We start from the raw sequence: 16,770 nt of genomic DNA, 5'->3' as shown, positions 1-16,770 counted from the left end.
AAAACGGTCGGGCTCTAAATTCCAAATTTAAAGGACATTCTGCATTTTTCAATTTTAGGACATACTGCATTTTATCACAAAAATATATTTTTGTGAGAGTCCAAAAGGACAATATAGTACACAACCCACACCCATCTGGTGCATAAAAACAGATATGTCTCTTTTTAACCAGAGACCACAACTGCTAAAATCTTTAGATCCCAACAGCTGGAAGCATTCGTTACACTTTACTTTACAGTGTGCTATTTTTTGAAGTAGTATTAACAAAACATGCAAAATGATAAACATACTTAAGAATTATGGTTTGGTTTATTTGTGATTAACTGAAACAAGCAACTTTTGGGATGAGGTAGTTACTTCAAAAAATGATTAAGTAAGTGCTAGAATGTACCAATTGTTATATTCAATTGTCTTAAAGGGATAATCCACCCCAAACCACTAATTCCTAACAGTGTTAAACAGTGTTAAATGATGATATGTGGAAGAAAAAAAAATTGTGAACAAATTTAAAATATGAAATAAGGTTGGTAGCAACATGTGCAAATCGTTGTGAAAATCTGTTGAAGTCGTCTCCAAAACCCACAATGCAATGCTCCTTTTCTTGGCTGGCTGGCTAGCTAGCAAACGTAGCTACACACAATAATACCAAAGTCAATATCAGCATGTGAAGTAGTTAGCTAGCTGTAAAATCTCCTAAACAAACTTCACTATCAATTTAGGTGTCTATCTCACTGAGTTCAACTTGCAGTTCCTCCCTGACCAGAATGAGTGCAGAGTACGTTGTTATGGCAACAACAGCCCATTCCCACGTTTCCTACAGACACACAGGGTGCATTGCAAGATGGAACTTGAAGGGAAACTGAGTTTAATAATTTTGTACACTGTTTAGATTGAGCACATCTAAGCGAAATATATACTTTGTCATGAGGACACCACCATGCAGACGACACAATCCGGTATATCAAATCAAATCAAATTTATTTGTCACATACACATGGTTAGCAGATGTTAATGCGAGTGTAGCGAAATGCTTGTGCTTCTAGTTCCGACAATGCAGTAATAACCAATGAGTAATCTAACCTAACAATTCCACAACTACTACATTATACACACAAGTGTAAAGGGATAAAGAATATGTACATAAAGATATGTGAATGAGTGATGGTACAGAACGGCATAGGCAAGATGCAGTAGATGGTATTGAGTACAGTATATACATATGAGATGAGTAATGTAGGGTATGTAAACAAAGTGGCATAGTTTAAAGTGGCTAGTGATACATGTATTACATAAAGATGCAGTAGATGATATAGAGTACAGTATATACATATACATATGAGATGAGTAATGTAGGGTATGTAAACATTATATTAAGTAGCATTGTTTAAAGTGGCTAGTGATACATTTTACATCAATTTCCATCAATTCCCATTATTAAAGTGGCTGGAGTTGAGTCAGTGTGTTGGCAGCAGCCACTCAATGTTAGTGGTGGCTGTTTAACAGTATACCTCTAACCCTTCTTTGGACACTGTGTTAACCTGTTGAGGATATGGCAGATATACGCCCCCTTTGGAGAGATTGGGTACCCCTAGTAAACTGGAAAAAAAATCTTTCAAAAATTGTTAATATATGCAAATAAAAATTATTATTGGATAGAAAACACTCTAAAGATTCTAAAACCGTTGGAATTATGTCTGTAAGTATAGCAGAACTCACAGGGCAGGCATTCTTCCAAACTAGTTTCTGTGGCCATGAAAGTTGGAGCAACTTTGACGTCATGCCCCCACCCCTCCCAACCAGCTATGATTCTGGGGACACTTTCTATATCTTCCGCTAGATGTCCTCTTTCATTAGAGCTTCAAACCGTTCAAATCGCGCGAGAATTGACCCTATGGGAGTGAAATTAGTGCGTGCCACGAGAGAATAGGCTGTGCGTATGGGCGCGAATTGGTCACAGTCATTCCTTTGTTTCCAGCACTGAAGAGAAGGGCAGACGATGGGCGATTGAATTGAAGTTTGTTTTGCACGTCTAAAACATCATAAAGCTTGCTTCTGCACTTAGTTTGACCTGTTTAGTCGACATATAATGTGTAATTTTGAAGTTTTGATGCGCAACTTATCCGGACCAGAGGACGTTTTGGGTGCATTTCAGCTGATGTTATTAGCAGTAGCTAATACAAAGACGCAAGACTTGAAACCAAACGATGTATTGGGTAAGTATGAAGCCTTCCAGAACATTCTGAACGAAGACCATCGAAGGTAAGGGAATATTTATGCTTAAATCTGTGTTTCTGTTGACTCCAACATTACGTGGAAATGTAGCTTGGAACTGAGCGCTGTCTCACAATATGGAATAGTGTGCGATTTCTGTAACGTTAAAAATAAATCTAACACAGCGGTTGCATAAAGAAGCAGTGTATCTTTCTAACTATATGTAGAACATGTATATTTAGTCAAAGTTTATGATGTCTATTTTACGTTATCTTGCCGCGCTACATAGATTTCCTGCGGGCGTTTTTGAGTAATTTCTGAAGGTGAACTCACTGTAAATGGACATTTATGGATATAAATGGCATATTATTGAAAAAAAAAAATATGTACTGTGTAATATGTCATATTACTGTCATCTGATGAAGATTTTCAAAAGGTTAGTGAGCGATTTATTTTTTAATCCTGCGTTTGTTGATTGCATGTTTTGGCTATTGAAATGAGCTGTGTCTGGTGGTGGTTTTACATATATATGTGCTATGTTTTCGCCGTAAAACATTTTAGAAATCTGACTTGCTGGCTAAATGAACAAGATGTTTATCTTTCATTTGAGCTATTGGACTTGTTAATGTGTGGAGGTTAAATATTTTTAAGAATATTTTTGCGTTCCATGCGCCACCGTTCCAGCTGCACGTGGGAGGGTTGATTCCCAATTGGGAACCAGTATCGTAGACAGGTTAACTAACCTCCTGACGAGCTTCAATGCAATACAACTCTTCTTCTGTGGCCTCCAACTGCTTTTAAATGCAAGTAAAACTAAATGCATGCTCTTCAACCGATCGCTGCCCGCACCTGCCTGCCCATCCAGCATCACTACTCTGGACGGTTCTGACTTAGAATATTTGGACAACTACAAATACCTAGGTGTCTGGTTAGACTGTAAACTCTCCTTCCAGACTAATATTAAGCATCTCCAATCCAAAAATACATCTAGAATCGACTTCCTATTTCGCAACAAACATCCTTCACTCATACTGCCAAACATACCCTCGTAAAACTGACTATCCTACCGATCCTTGACTTCGGCAATATCATTTACAAAATAGCCTCCAACACTCTATTCAGCAAATTGGATGCAGTCTATCAGTGCCATCCGTTTTGTCACCAAAGCCCCATATACTACCCACCACTGCGACCTGTATGCTCTCGTTGGTTGGCCCTCGCTTCATATTCGTTGCCAAACCCAATGGCTCCATGTCATAAGTCGTTGCTAGGTAAAGCACCGCCTTATCAAAGCTCACTGGTCACCATAGCAGCACCCACCCATAGCACACGCTCCAGAAGGTATATTTCACTGGTCACCCCCAAAGCCAATTCCTACTTTGGCCGCCTTTCCATCCAGTTCTCTGCTGGCAGTGACTGGAACAAATTGCAAAAATCACTGAAGCTAGAGACTCATATCTCCCTCTCTAACTTTAAGCACCAGCTGTTTATTTATTGCCTAACCTCCACTATCTTACCTAATTTGCACACACTGTATATAGACTTTTCTATTGTGTTATTGACTGTATGTTTGTTTATTCCTTGTGGAACTCTGTGTTGTTGTTTGTGTCGCACTGCTTTGCTTCATCTTGGCCAGGTTGCAGTTGTAAATGAGAATTTGTTCTCAACTAGCCTACCTGGTTAAATAAAGGTGTTCTCAACTAGCCTACCTGGTTAAATAAAGGTGAAATACATATACTGTATATATACAGAGCCTTGCGAAAGTATTCGGCCCCCTTGAACTTTGCGTCCTTTTGCCACATTTCAGGCTTCAAACATAAAGATATAAAACTGTATTTTTTTGTGAAGAATCAACAACAAGTGGGACACAATCATGAAGTGGAACGACATTTATTGGATATTTCAAACTTTTTTAACAAATCAAAAACTGAAAAATTGGGCGTGCAAAATTATTCAGCCCCCTTAAGTTAATGCTTTGTAGCGCCACCTTTTGCTGCGATTACAGCTGTAAGTCGCTTGGGTATGTCTCTATCAGTTTTGCACACTGAAACGTTTTCCCATTCCTCCTTGCAAAACAGCTCGAGCTCAGTGAGGTTGGATGGAGAGCATTTGTGAACAGCAGTTTTCAGTTCTTTCCACAGATTCTCGATTGGATTCAGGTCTGGACTTTGACTTGGCCATTCTAACACCTGGATATGTTTATTTTTGAACCATTCCATTGTAGATTTTGCTTTATGTTTTGGATCAGTGTCTTGTTGGAAGACAAATCTCCGTCCCAGTCTCAGGTCTTTTGCAGACTCAATCAGGTTTTCTTCCAGAATGGTCCTGTATTTGGCTCCATCCATCTTCCCATCAATTTTAACCATCTTCCCTGTCCCTGCTGACGAAAAGCAGGCCCAAACCATGATGCTGCCACCACCATGTTTGACAGTGGGGATGGTGTGTTCAGGGTGATGAGCTGTGTTGCTTTTACGCCAAACATAACGTTTTGCATTGTTGCCAAAAAGTTCAATTTTGGTTTCATCTGACCAGAGCACCTTCTTCCACATGTTTGGTGTGTCTCCCAGGTGGCTTGTGGCAAACTTTAAACAACACTTTTTATGGATATCTTTAAGAAATGGCTTTCTTCTTGCCACTCTTCCATAAAGGCCAGATTTGTGCAATATACGACTGATCGTTGTCCAATGGACAGAGTCTCCCACCTCAGCTGTAGATCTCTGCAGTTCATCCAGAGTGATCATGGGCCTCTTGGCTGCATCTCTGATCAGTCTTCTCCTTGTATGAGCTGAAAGTTTAGAGGGACGGCCAGGTCTTGGTAGATTTGCAGTGGTCTGATACTCCTTCCATTTCAATATTATCGCTTGCACATTGCTCCTTGGGATGTTTAAAGCTTGGGAAATCTTTTTGAATCCAAATCCGGCTTTAAACTTCTTCACAACAGTATCTCGGACCTGCCTGGTGTGTTCCTTGTTCTTCATGATGCTCTCTGCGCTTTGACGGACCTCTGAGACTATCACAGTGCAGGTGCATTTATACGGAGACTTGATTACACACGTGGATTGTATTTATCATCATTAGTCATTTAGGTCAACATTGGATCATTCAGAGATCCTCACTGAACTTCTGGAGAGAGTTTGCTGCACTGAAAGTAAAGGGGCTGAATAATTTTGCACGCCCAATTTTTCAGTTTTTGATTTGTTAAAAAAGTTTGAAATATCCAATAAATGTCGTTCCACTTCATGATTGTGTCCCACTTGTTGTTGATTCTTCACAAAAAAAATACAGTTTTATATCTTTATGTTTGAAGCCTGAAATGTGGCAAAAGGTCGCAAAGTTCAAGGGGGCCGAATACTTTCGCAAGGCACTGTATTTTTAAATGATGATATAAAGGGATCGATGTGTTCTAGACAAGTATGCCCGTACTATCTATGGGCTGATTTGGCGATCTGGAGTGCAGGTAATTTTTTTATGAAATGTGATGGTGTGTTACCCCTATATCCAGTGACGAGAACCATGTAGCTATGATGCGTTCCTAGTTGGAACTCCTACACGGTTTCCTGATTTCACAGACAGACCACTTAGAAGTTAAATCATGGGGAACATTTATATTTTACCCACTGATAGAAAACAGGCTCTCACCAAATTGACAGGAGTTTCATGATTTTTATTTCTGGGGATGCATTGTGTGTGTGTGTGTGTGTGTGTGTGTGTGTGTGTGTGTGTGTGTGTGTGTGTGTGTGTGTGTGTGTGTGTGTGTGTGTGTGTGTGTGTGTGTGTGTGCAGTGTTTCCCCTATATGCATTTACGGGACACACTGGTGTGTATGTGTGCAATGTGCCTAAATGTAGGTATGTTTTTGCCTCTCTGTTCCTTTGCCCTCCTCTGCCTGTAGCCTAAAGACAGTTCCTGTTCAGACAGACCGGGTCTCCAGCTCCAGTAGCCCCCAGTGTGCAGGCAGGTTCCTCTGTCAGAGGACTCCAAGGACAGGCAGCCAAGTGTGGAGAAAGCGATTTGTCTTGCAGGCTGGAGCCGGGCTCCCGAGACCACTTCCACAGGTCTGATACTCAACATATCCTCCCTGTGCTTTAGAGAGCCCTTATAGGGGAAGGTTTGCTGCTCAACCCTGCTCAACCCTGCCTTGTACTACCACACTCCAACGCATCCGAGGTACAAGTCTGACATCAAACACCCTCCCTCCCACTTCAACTGCAACGGCTGTTACTCAGGAGTGTTGTGGCACCAGGTATACTTTCACAGCCTCCCCGGTGTTGAAGATAACAAGAGGATGTAGAGAATTGTACACTGGCGTGCATAAAGGAGTGAAAAACTAATAATAGTCAAGAGTGGGGGGTGGCTGTGCGCTTTTCAAAGTTATTACATTAAGCAGAATGAAAGTTGCTTTTAATCGGTTTCTTTCACATACTGGGTGGCTTGGGGGAGAATTTTGTTCTAAATCCTTGGAGTTTTAGATGGATGAATGGTGTAAACTGTTGTTCATTAAATTTCACTGTCTACAACATGCTTAACCACATAACCTCTTACTGTAATATAGAATTATGCTGCGGTTAGATGGCACGAGGTAGACGCTAGATGCCAAATGTGATGTCATTGTTTTCAATGAGAGAACGATGGTAAATACCGTTGAGTCTGGCAGTGAATGCCTTCAGCCACTACGGTAGACGGGACTTGCCGCCAGAGTTCAAATATTTCAACTTTTGTCATCTGCTGTAGTGTTGTTTTTTACCAGATGTTGATTTGCACTGTTTGTTTCCTGAAATCACCGTAGGAACACATCCTGTCATGCTGGCTTGCTTTTGTCATCACCGTCTTTCTTGCTTTCTTGTCCCGCTATGCCGATCGGTATGGCGGTTTTTGCGTCCCTCATCTAAATGCAGCATTAGGGATTGCCGTTAAAATATAATCTTCATTAATAAATCGGCAGGAGGTAATGGAGTTTGTAATAGTTATATTCTAGTTCAAAGGTCACATTGAAATCAGTGGTGGAGAGCAGACAGGAGAGGACTATTCATTAGGAGCCATGGTGCCATTAAGATCAAATGAATACCAACCACCCGGTGGAAAATATATATCTTCTTATCCCTCGCCTTGACCCAGCCCTGCCTGCAACTACAAAGATAAATTAACAGTAAGCGCTCATTTAAGTAGAAAGCAAATGGAAACATTTTATCATTGGAAGGAAGGAAAGGAAGGCCGTTTCAGCCACTGGAGGTAATCACAGTAATCCATTCTTTTCAGTTAGTGGCTCACAGCATGTTTATAGGTCGGCATTAATCAGAGCAGAATGCATTAGCCGGGCATCACAGAGACATTGCATAGCAATGTGTTGTTTAGAAATGTATATGATGTCGGCCATACCAAATGCAGAGGAGTGAAGTCTAGAATCCAGAGACCACTGGAAATAAATATTTGGAGTTTTCAGATCATTATCGACTACAGTCTGTTGGAATGTACTGTATCTCTGGTGTTAGAGGCCACAACAAGTGATTTCTCTATCATGTTCATCATCTTTAGTCAATGTATATTGAAGCCAAAAATCTCTGCTCTGCTTAGATGTCAGGTTAACACATTGGAACTGTGATGACTTGAAGCCGGTCTGAAAAACTGACATGGCTAGTAAGAGTTTTAGAATGTACTGTAAAGCCTGATTCAATTGTCCATAATAGATTATGGGGCTTGGCAGTCTATCAGTCTATGATCTGATAGGACAGATACCAAGTCCACTCAAAAGTCATCAACAGAATGAATGTTTCTCTACTACACCGTAATTTCTTCTTATTTTAACAGCTTGTGTGTGTGTGTGTGTGTGTGTGTGTGTGTGTGTGTGTGTGTGTGTGTGTGTGTGTGTGTGTGTGTGTGTGTGTGTGTGTGTGTGTGTGTGTGTGTGTGTGTGTGTGTGTGTGTGTGTGTGTGTGCATGTGTCTGTGTGCATGTGTGTATGTGTTGACGCTCCTTTCACTGATTGCTGACCGGCTAGTGGAGCAGGTCAAAGCCATTTGCACCTCCTCTGGGTGGCTTCACACCAGGGTGATCCCTGGCGTCTGTGATAACAGCGCTTTAAGAGCCCTCAGGGTTCCCTTAGGCTTGGTAGAAACAGCAGGTTGTTACTAAAGCAGTATATAAAAAAAGGTCAAATTGAATATGAAAAACAAAAACAAAAACACATTGAACAAAGAATGGCTGGACATCAGAATGAGGGAAGAAGAGAGAAAAGGGTGGAAAATGTGTGCATTTGCAGTAGAGGTAGCTCAAATTATAACCCTCTTGACATTTTAGCCTGAGTATTTTTCGCTTTCATTGTTGAAGATGCGATTGTCTGCCGCTTCGACGACTAAATGTTAACTTGCTTTTCACTGCTCTAGAAAATAACCCCATAACTTGTACCAATTTAGTCAAAGAGGCCTGAGCCTGTAGATGTATATTCTAGCGACAATTTACTCTAAAAATGGATTCCTCATGGTAAATGGTGAATAACTGATCCTATATCCACATCTGATCAATTGATCCTATATCCACATCTTGGATCAATTGGCTTATACAATAAGAAGCTAATGCAACAGGCGCAAACATAACAACCCAGCATTTCCATACTGTCATGTGCAGACTGACGACAGTAACGTGGGCGTACTGGGACATCTTAATAGGTCCGACCGTGCAGCAAATGGGAGCTGGCAGATTGTGGGCTAGTCAGTGGATGGGCCAGTGGCAGGACAGGATGCTCTAATGAGCCATCTCCCAGAGATAACTGTCTAAGAGACATTACGAGAGGAGGGGGCCCTATTAATATCTCCGCTTCATGTTTCCCTGTAAGCAGACTCCCTCAGCGTCTGCTTTCACAGTCCAGTCCCCAGCTGAAACACATACACACGCGTGCGTGCACACACACGCCGAAGCCATCGTCATCTGCCATCAAGTTACATTAGTTTGGTGTAAAAGTAACCCTGTGGCATTCTGTAGAGAAATAAAAACATCCCTTTAAGGTGGGAATAAAAGTTCCCATTTCCAGGTACTGTTACTACTCATTAACCTTGAGCTGTCTGACTTCATTGAAGTGTAATTATTATTATTATTCTACATTTTTTAGGGGTGTGTAATTATGTTTTCTGCAGATATCAAACTTCGTCAACATTGTGCTGCTCACTGAAGTTTGCTGTGTTCACTCATGTCATTATCATGTCATTAAAAACCACAGACTAAATGCTACATATAAAATTCTAAATTCTGAAACACTGTTATACATTTTCTTAGCAGAAGGTCATGTGATGATGAACAAATTCAATACAGGTCAAATGGCTGCTGTCATGAAACAGAATATATTGGTCAAGGTAGACTCAGTAATATGACATTATATACAACCGGGCAACATCCTGCTTACAGCCGCTGTTCGTTCTCCCCAAAGAGGGCATGCCCCAAGGGAGGGAGCAAATTGGAACAGCAAATGCTGTCTTGGTAGATTTGAGGCCTGTTGTTGTTGATGTCTGCAGGCAGGAAACCACCCTGTTGTGTGTATGATGATGTTATATGGCTGAGTATACCTTTAAGACATATCAACCTAGGAAAGGAGACAATAGCTAGGATTGACTGACGTGACAGAGAGCACATGAGAACAATATGTAGGCTTCCTGTGAAACTACAGCATATAATACTGTACTAATTCCTGTGGAGTACTTTTTATAGGCCTAACTACTGCACTCTGAGAAAGAGAGTGAGAGAGAGCGAGCGAGAGAAAGCGAGAGAGAGAGCAAGAGAGAGAGAGCGAGAGAGATGGATGGATTGATTCCCTTTCTTCTCTCATTACGCCAAAGGAAGGACAGACAGTTATCAGGTGTGTGTGTGTGGAGTGTCTGTCCGACTGTCTGTCTGTGTGCGTCCGTGCTCCCTGGTCTGCAGTCAGTGTGTTAACGTACCATCAAGGCCACTTATGGAGTTAAATTCAATCTTACTGGGCCTCATAAGGCTGATAACTTCCATCCAAGAATCTACTCTCATGTCTGCCTCTCGACTGCTATACTTAATTTAGTCCAACGCAGTGATGTAGTGGAGGCTAAATGCAAGTAAACACAGTTTACCAACAATTATTTTTGCTTGACAGTTTACCAACTTTTGCGGAAAGTGTAGGGAGTGTTACTTTTTTAACTGCGACCGGCGATAAGAGTTTACCAGTCTATTTTGTTTTATCACTACATCACTGGTCCAATGTACAGACAGTCCATGTGGAACTATCCACAGCCATAACCTTCCCCGTCAACTCAGCATGCCCTAAATGCATGGTCATTAACTTTACTGATTCATTTTCTGTATCACTCACAGGATATACTGTAAAGGTGTTGAAGAAGATCTGTCCACAAAATAAATAAATTGCTGGCTAACAATATGTGCCAACTGCTGCAGCATTCCAGAAATGCTCATATTGTAGATAGGCTTACAACACTTGGTCACAGCAAACAGGGAGGAATGGAGGCAGACTCTATAAGGCAGAACGGTAATCTCATCTCCTTCCTCTCAACCAAAGCCAGAGTTTCCAGTCAGTTGTAGACGAGCATTCTTTACAACGATTTCAGTTTTGCATAAAGCCTTGTAGCAGTCAACCACACAGTGATAATAAACATAGTTATAAACTGGGTGGTTCAAACCCTGAATGCTGATTGGCTGACATATCAAACTATATACCATGAGTATGACAAAACATGTATTTTAACTGCTCTAATTACTGGTAACCAGTTAATAATAGCTTATAATAGCAATAATAGTTTATAATAGCAATAAGGCACCTCGGGGGTTAGTGGTATATGGCCAATATACCACAGCTAAGGGCTGTATCCAGGCACTCCGCGTTGGTTGCGTTGTGCGTAAGAACAGCCCTTAGCCGTGGTATATTGGCCTTATTGCGTAATTATAATTAGGCTTAATTATAACATAGTTATGGGCTATATTTGTACTGCCAGAAGAGAAGAGAGTTTCATGCCAACATGTATCATCTCAGACACTAAACTACATTTAAACAATACTACTTGACAACCCTAGCCCAACCTCTGCACGCCATTCCAATTGGCTCATTCATCCCCCTCCTCTCCCCTGTAACCATTCCCCAGGTCGTTGCTGCAAATGAGAATGTGTTCTCAGTCAACTTACCTGGTAAAATAACGGATACATTTTAAAAAAATTAAAAAATGCCAAATACTTCGCTGAGATGGACAACTAGCAGAAAGAAGTGCTCTCACTCATTCACAGTGACTGTTATAAATCAATTTAAATAGAATTGTATTTGTCACATGATTCGTAAACGTAAGGTGTAGACGTACAGGGAAATGCTTACTTCCCAACAATGCAGATAGATAAAAGGATAAATAATAGAAAACTAGAAAAATAATAACACGAGGAATAGATCCACAATGAGTAACAGTAACTTGGCTATATACAGTACCAGTACCGAGTATACAGCTAATAGGTGACATAAGGATCACATCACACAGGCATTTATAAAAAATATTTTAAAAATGCAGATTTGCAGCTGGCTCATGTTGCAATAGATGCACAAATCGTAGCGTAACTGGACCCGACAATGAAAGGTCAACATATTTTAATTTCTAAATATGACAAGCTAAGGGGGAAAAAGCCCGATGGTAGAGAGGGCTTCAATTTCTGTTTCTCCATGGATCATTTGGACATCTTGCCATTTGTCAATTAGAAATCATCATCAATTCATGCGCTCCAATAACAATTGATGAATAGACTACAATAAATGAATGTAGGAAATTAAATAAATAGGCCTACACCATCATGGATCTACCAGCAAAGCATATATTATTGGAATGTAACACTCAATTCACATCATGTTACCATAACTTTAAAGTCGGACCATTAGATAAACCGTATGTGATAGGTAGGCTATGGCTTTCGTAAAAAGGGACATTTAGTTCCCACGAAATAAATGGTCATTCGTTTTCTATGTGTAACTATGTACAATAGTTATGCAATACTATGAGCCACTAAAATATGAATGCTATTTTATTAAATACTTTCTGGTACCTGCAGGCTTTTCACCTGCTTTTTTTGTTGTTGTTTTTGAGCAGAGCAGAGCAATGAATGAATACTTGCAGCATGCAATGCCTACCTGAGATTTATGCTGATGTCCATCTTCGAGTTCTGAAACACTGTTCATGATTTTCCATCGATCATTTACCATTCTCTGAAAATCTTAAAATCCGAGATTTGACATCATTGGTAAAGGGAAAGTGTCAACCAGAGGGTTTATGTTGTTTGAACTATTCCAATAAGAAGGGGAAAAGGTTTACACATAAAAACTACTTCAATCACTGCACAGATCTCTATAATTCTAAAGGAGGTCCAGATGGGAATCTAGTAGTACAAACATGTTGATATCATACATACTTGTAGGACCCCTTGCAAAGAATAGTTGCTTTGAATTTTCGCAGTTAGGAAATTGCTATAACGTTCCTTCGTGTTACTAAAAAACACACATGCACATTGACAGTAAGCGTTCAATGCGTTGCAGATTCTAATGAATCAAAACTTCACCCGCGTTATTCAGAACCTAGAAGAAAACCTGCTTCTATTTCCTCCGTTCTGACTCAAAATTACACGTGTCCTGTCGAGGTTTTACGCGTGGGCTATGTACGTCCTTGTTAAAAAGTGAAAGAGCTCGGGCAAGAGATAAAACCGCCTCTGGTTTCCCTGGTTGACGTTGATAAACATGAAGCGGCTCTCTGATATGATTCAACGCGCAGTCAGATTAGCAACATATTGCATTGGGCAAGAGCGCCTCGACGTGAAATCCAAGCTTCAGTGATTCCCCTTCGTCGTGCGAGTGCGCGCGCGTGTATGCGTGTATTTTTTTTATTTTTTTGACATTTATTTAACTAGGCAACTGTGAGAGAGGCTGTGTGTGTGTGTGTGTGTGTGGTTGTGTGTGCGCGCGCGCGCGACTTTGCATGCGTGCATGTGTATGTGTGTTACAATAATGCCTGTCTGTAGTCTACCTGCATGGGTTTTATGCACCGTTTCCCCTCCCTCTGAGATGATGCAGGTAATTAATTTCATCTCAACATTTCCACATGAGAATAAGGAGGAAGATAGCTTGTTCAACATTGTCCTTATACCTGTCATTAGCCTACATGGCGTTATACTCAGGGGCAGACTTAGTGATTTGGACGCCCCGGGCACAGGCCAGTCGAAGAGCTGTTCGGTAGCAGCTCTTTTCGGTGAACGAATCAGATAAGAATGAAACAGCTAACTGAAAATACTTGAAATGCCGTTCACTAGTAAAGGTCTTTGCATCAATATAGAAGACAAGGAGGCAGGAAAATCGATGAGAGACAAACTATTACTCTTGGATATTTATTCGATATGATGAATAATATTCATAAATATAATATTTATTGTCTGATTCCCTCTTAGGACCTGCTTAGAGTGCTGGAGGTGTGTGTGTGTGTGTTAGAGTTCTTATCAGGCTTGAAAAATAGAGCCTGTATTACCCAAGGCCTATGAGCTGAAGCCAGAGCCCTGGTCCGACACATCACAGAAATGTAAGCCAACCCGAATAAAAGCCAGATTTCCAGAAAACTGCCTATCCTGCAGTCAAATGGCATGTTATTAATTGTTTTCATATTTTCATAATTAATAAACATAATTTCACAAAACCTGCCGAAATTCCAGTGTTTCTATGTCAAATGTTATTGTTATATTATAAAAGTTTGGACACACCTACTCATTCAAGGGTTTTTCTTTATTTTTACTGTTTTCTACATTGTAGAAAAGTAGTGAAGTTATCAGAACTATGAAATAACACATATGGAATCAGGTAGTAACCAAAAAGGTGTTAAAACATTTGATCAAAAACAAATCTAAATATAGTTATGTTTTAGATTCTTCAAAGTAGCCAGCCTTTGCCTTGATGACAGCTTTGCACACTTTTGTCATTCTCTAAACCAGCTTCACCTGGAATGCATTTCCAACAGACTTGAAGGAGTTCCCACATATGCTGAGCACTTGTTGGCTGCTTTTACTTCACTCAGCAGTCCAGCTCATCCCAAACAATCACAATTGGGGTGAGGTTGGGTGATTGTGGAGGCCAGGTCATCTGATGCAGCATTGCATCACTCTCCTTAAAATAGCCCTTATACAGCCTGGAGGTCTGTTGGGTCATTGTCCTGTTGAAAAACAAATGATAGTCCCACTAAGTGCAAACAAGATGGGATGGCGTATCGCTGCAGAATGCTGTGGTAGTCATGCTGGTTAAGTGTGCCATAAATCACAGACAGTGTCACCAGAAAAACACCCCCACACCATCACACCTCCTACTGCATGCTTCACGGTGGGAACCACACATGCGGAGAACATCCGTTGACCTACTCTGCATCTCACAAAGACACGGCAGTTGGAACCAATAATCTCAAATATGGACTCATCAGACCAAGGACAGATTTCCACTGGTCTAATGTCCATTGCTTGTGTTTCTTGGCCTAAGCAAGTCTCTTCTTCTTATTGGTGTCCTTCAGTAGTGGTTTCTTTGTAGAAATTTGACCATGAAGACCTGATTCACACAGTCTCCTCTGAACAGTTGATGTTGAGATGTGTCTGTTACTTGAATTCTGTGAAGCATTTATTTGGGTTGCAATTTCTGAGGCTGGTTACACTAATGAACGTATCCTCTGCAGAAGAGGTAACTCTGGGTCTTCCATTCCTGTAGTGGTCCTCATCATAGCGCTTGATGTTTTTTGCAACAGTACTTGAAGAAACGTTCAAAGTTATTGAAATGTTATGTATTGACTGACCATCATGTCTTAAAGTAATGATGGACTGTCGTTTCTCTTTTCTTATTTGAGCTGTTCTTGCCATAATATGGACTTGTTTTTTTTTTTACCAAATAGGGCTATCGTCTGTATACCACCCCTACCTTGTCACAACACAACTGATTGGCTCAAATGTATTAAGAAGGAAAGAAATTCCACAAATTAACAAGGGACACCTGTTAATTGAAATGCATTCCAGGTGACTACCTCATGAAGCTGGTTGAGAGAATGCCAAGAGTGTGCAAAGCTGTCATCAAGGCAAAGGGTGGCGACTTTGAAGAATGTGTTTAACACTTTTTGGGTTACTACATGATTCCATATGTGTTATTTCATATTCTGATGTCTTCACTATTATTTGACAATGTAGAAAATAATAAAAAAATAAAGAAAAAGCCTTGAATGAATAGGTGTGTCCAAACTTTTGACTGGTACTGTATATAAATATTATTATTATTATTAATATTAAGATGCAAACTCAAAAACTGTATATCTGACATAGTACAGGTGTCTTAGAGACCATAACCATGTGTGTGAGGTGTACACCTTTGTATACCTTTTCTTGCAAGCTTGTCCTGCTGGCAAGCATTGTAGACTTGGGAAAAGCAAGCAATTACTAAATGTGCTGAATTAAGAATCACATTCCTTTAAAAAATGTACCCCGATTTTAGCAGAGATGCAGATAAATATATTTAGTTTCTTTAAAAAAAGAACCACCAGTCAGGAGGATACAGACAGATCAAGAGGTAGGCTTAGATATGCAGAAAAATGTACATATTTTTTTTTTTTACATAGATTGAAGCATAATAATTATGGCTCTAGATTGCAGGTAAAAGCTGTTTCACGTGTTCGAAAAATGCAAAATTCTCCAACTCCTCAGATTTTTGGTCCTGCTCACTCCGGTAGAGGACTACTGTAGATGTATACCAGTTATTCAGTTAAATGTTATATAAAGGTTTTGTCGCAAGTCTGAAACAGAAACTTTCACGAACATGTGATGTAAGACCTCTCACAGTCTCACAAACACCATAACTCCATCATGCATTTTTTTTCAAGTCCTCCTCAACACAACCAATCAATTGATCATTCTGTGTGAGGAGCCTTCATGCTTGGAGAGGCAGAGGCCTGTAATCATCTGGCAGAATGAGCAGGGCTGTCAATGAAGCAGTCGTCTGATTTTTAAAGTGGCCCTTAAAATGGAGGGAAAAGACTCTCTAAAGTTAAAGCACCAATAAAAAACTGCATGGAGAATAAGAGAATATGATACACATCCCTGAAAGGAGAATTTGTCGATAGAATTTTCTTTAAATTGTTCTATTGTTTGGACTAGAGGCTAAAGGAATAGTTTTCAAATTCTTAAATGGAAAGTAACTACATATTTGGTGCCCCATTCCTTTGTGTGGTGTGAATGAATTGAGTTCTAAAGTCTGAATATTTTTAAGAAAATGAATTGAATCAGTCAACTAATCATGAATATATATTTTTGTACCTGCTGTAGCCTGGCCTATTATTTACATGGATGGTAAAACAAAAGGTGTTTTATTCTTGTTCTTGTGATAGGATGCCACTGCATTGAACTAAGACATTGGTAGTATCTATTATTGATGTCCCTTGTCTTTACTCACACATCAACTGAAAACTTTTAAAAGATTGTCCGAGGCTGTGCGACCGGATCGGCAAGAACCTCTATACAACACCGGTGACCGGCTTGTTGTCGTGCTTCCCGAGGGAAG

The 16,770-nt window shown here is 40.3% G+C and overlaps 1 protein-coding gene across 1 annotated transcript in view; it reads right to left on the bottom strand.

Moving 5' to 3' along the window:
• fibcd1 (fibrinogen C domain containing 1) overlaps positions 1 to 13,219 on the bottom strand; it is a 119,442-nt gene extending 106,223 nt beyond the window's left edge. Inside the window, exons 1-2 of the mRNA XM_036979470.1 lie at positions 12,621 to 13,219; positions 12,343 to 12,425 (exon numbers count right to left, since the gene is read on the bottom strand). Of these exons, the coding sequence (XP_036835365.1) occupies positions 12,343 to 12,414 (72 nt within the window). The 5' untranslated portion in view covers positions 12,415 to 12,425; positions 12,621 to 13,219. The remainder of the gene's footprint in view (positions 1 to 12,342; positions 12,426 to 12,620) is intronic.
• Positions 13,220 to 16,770: the final 3,551 nt, after the last annotated feature.

This window comes from Oncorhynchus mykiss, chromosome 6 (assembly GCF_013265735.2).
Source record: "Oncorhynchus mykiss isolate Arlee chromosome 6, USDA_OmykA_1.1, whole genome shotgun sequence".
Classification (NCBI taxonomy): domain Eukaryota; kingdom Metazoa; phylum Chordata; class Actinopteri; order Salmoniformes; family Salmonidae; genus Oncorhynchus; species Oncorhynchus mykiss.
The sequence above is the reverse complement of the archived record's forward strand: the minus strand, read 5'-3'. Positions and strand labels throughout refer to the sequence as shown.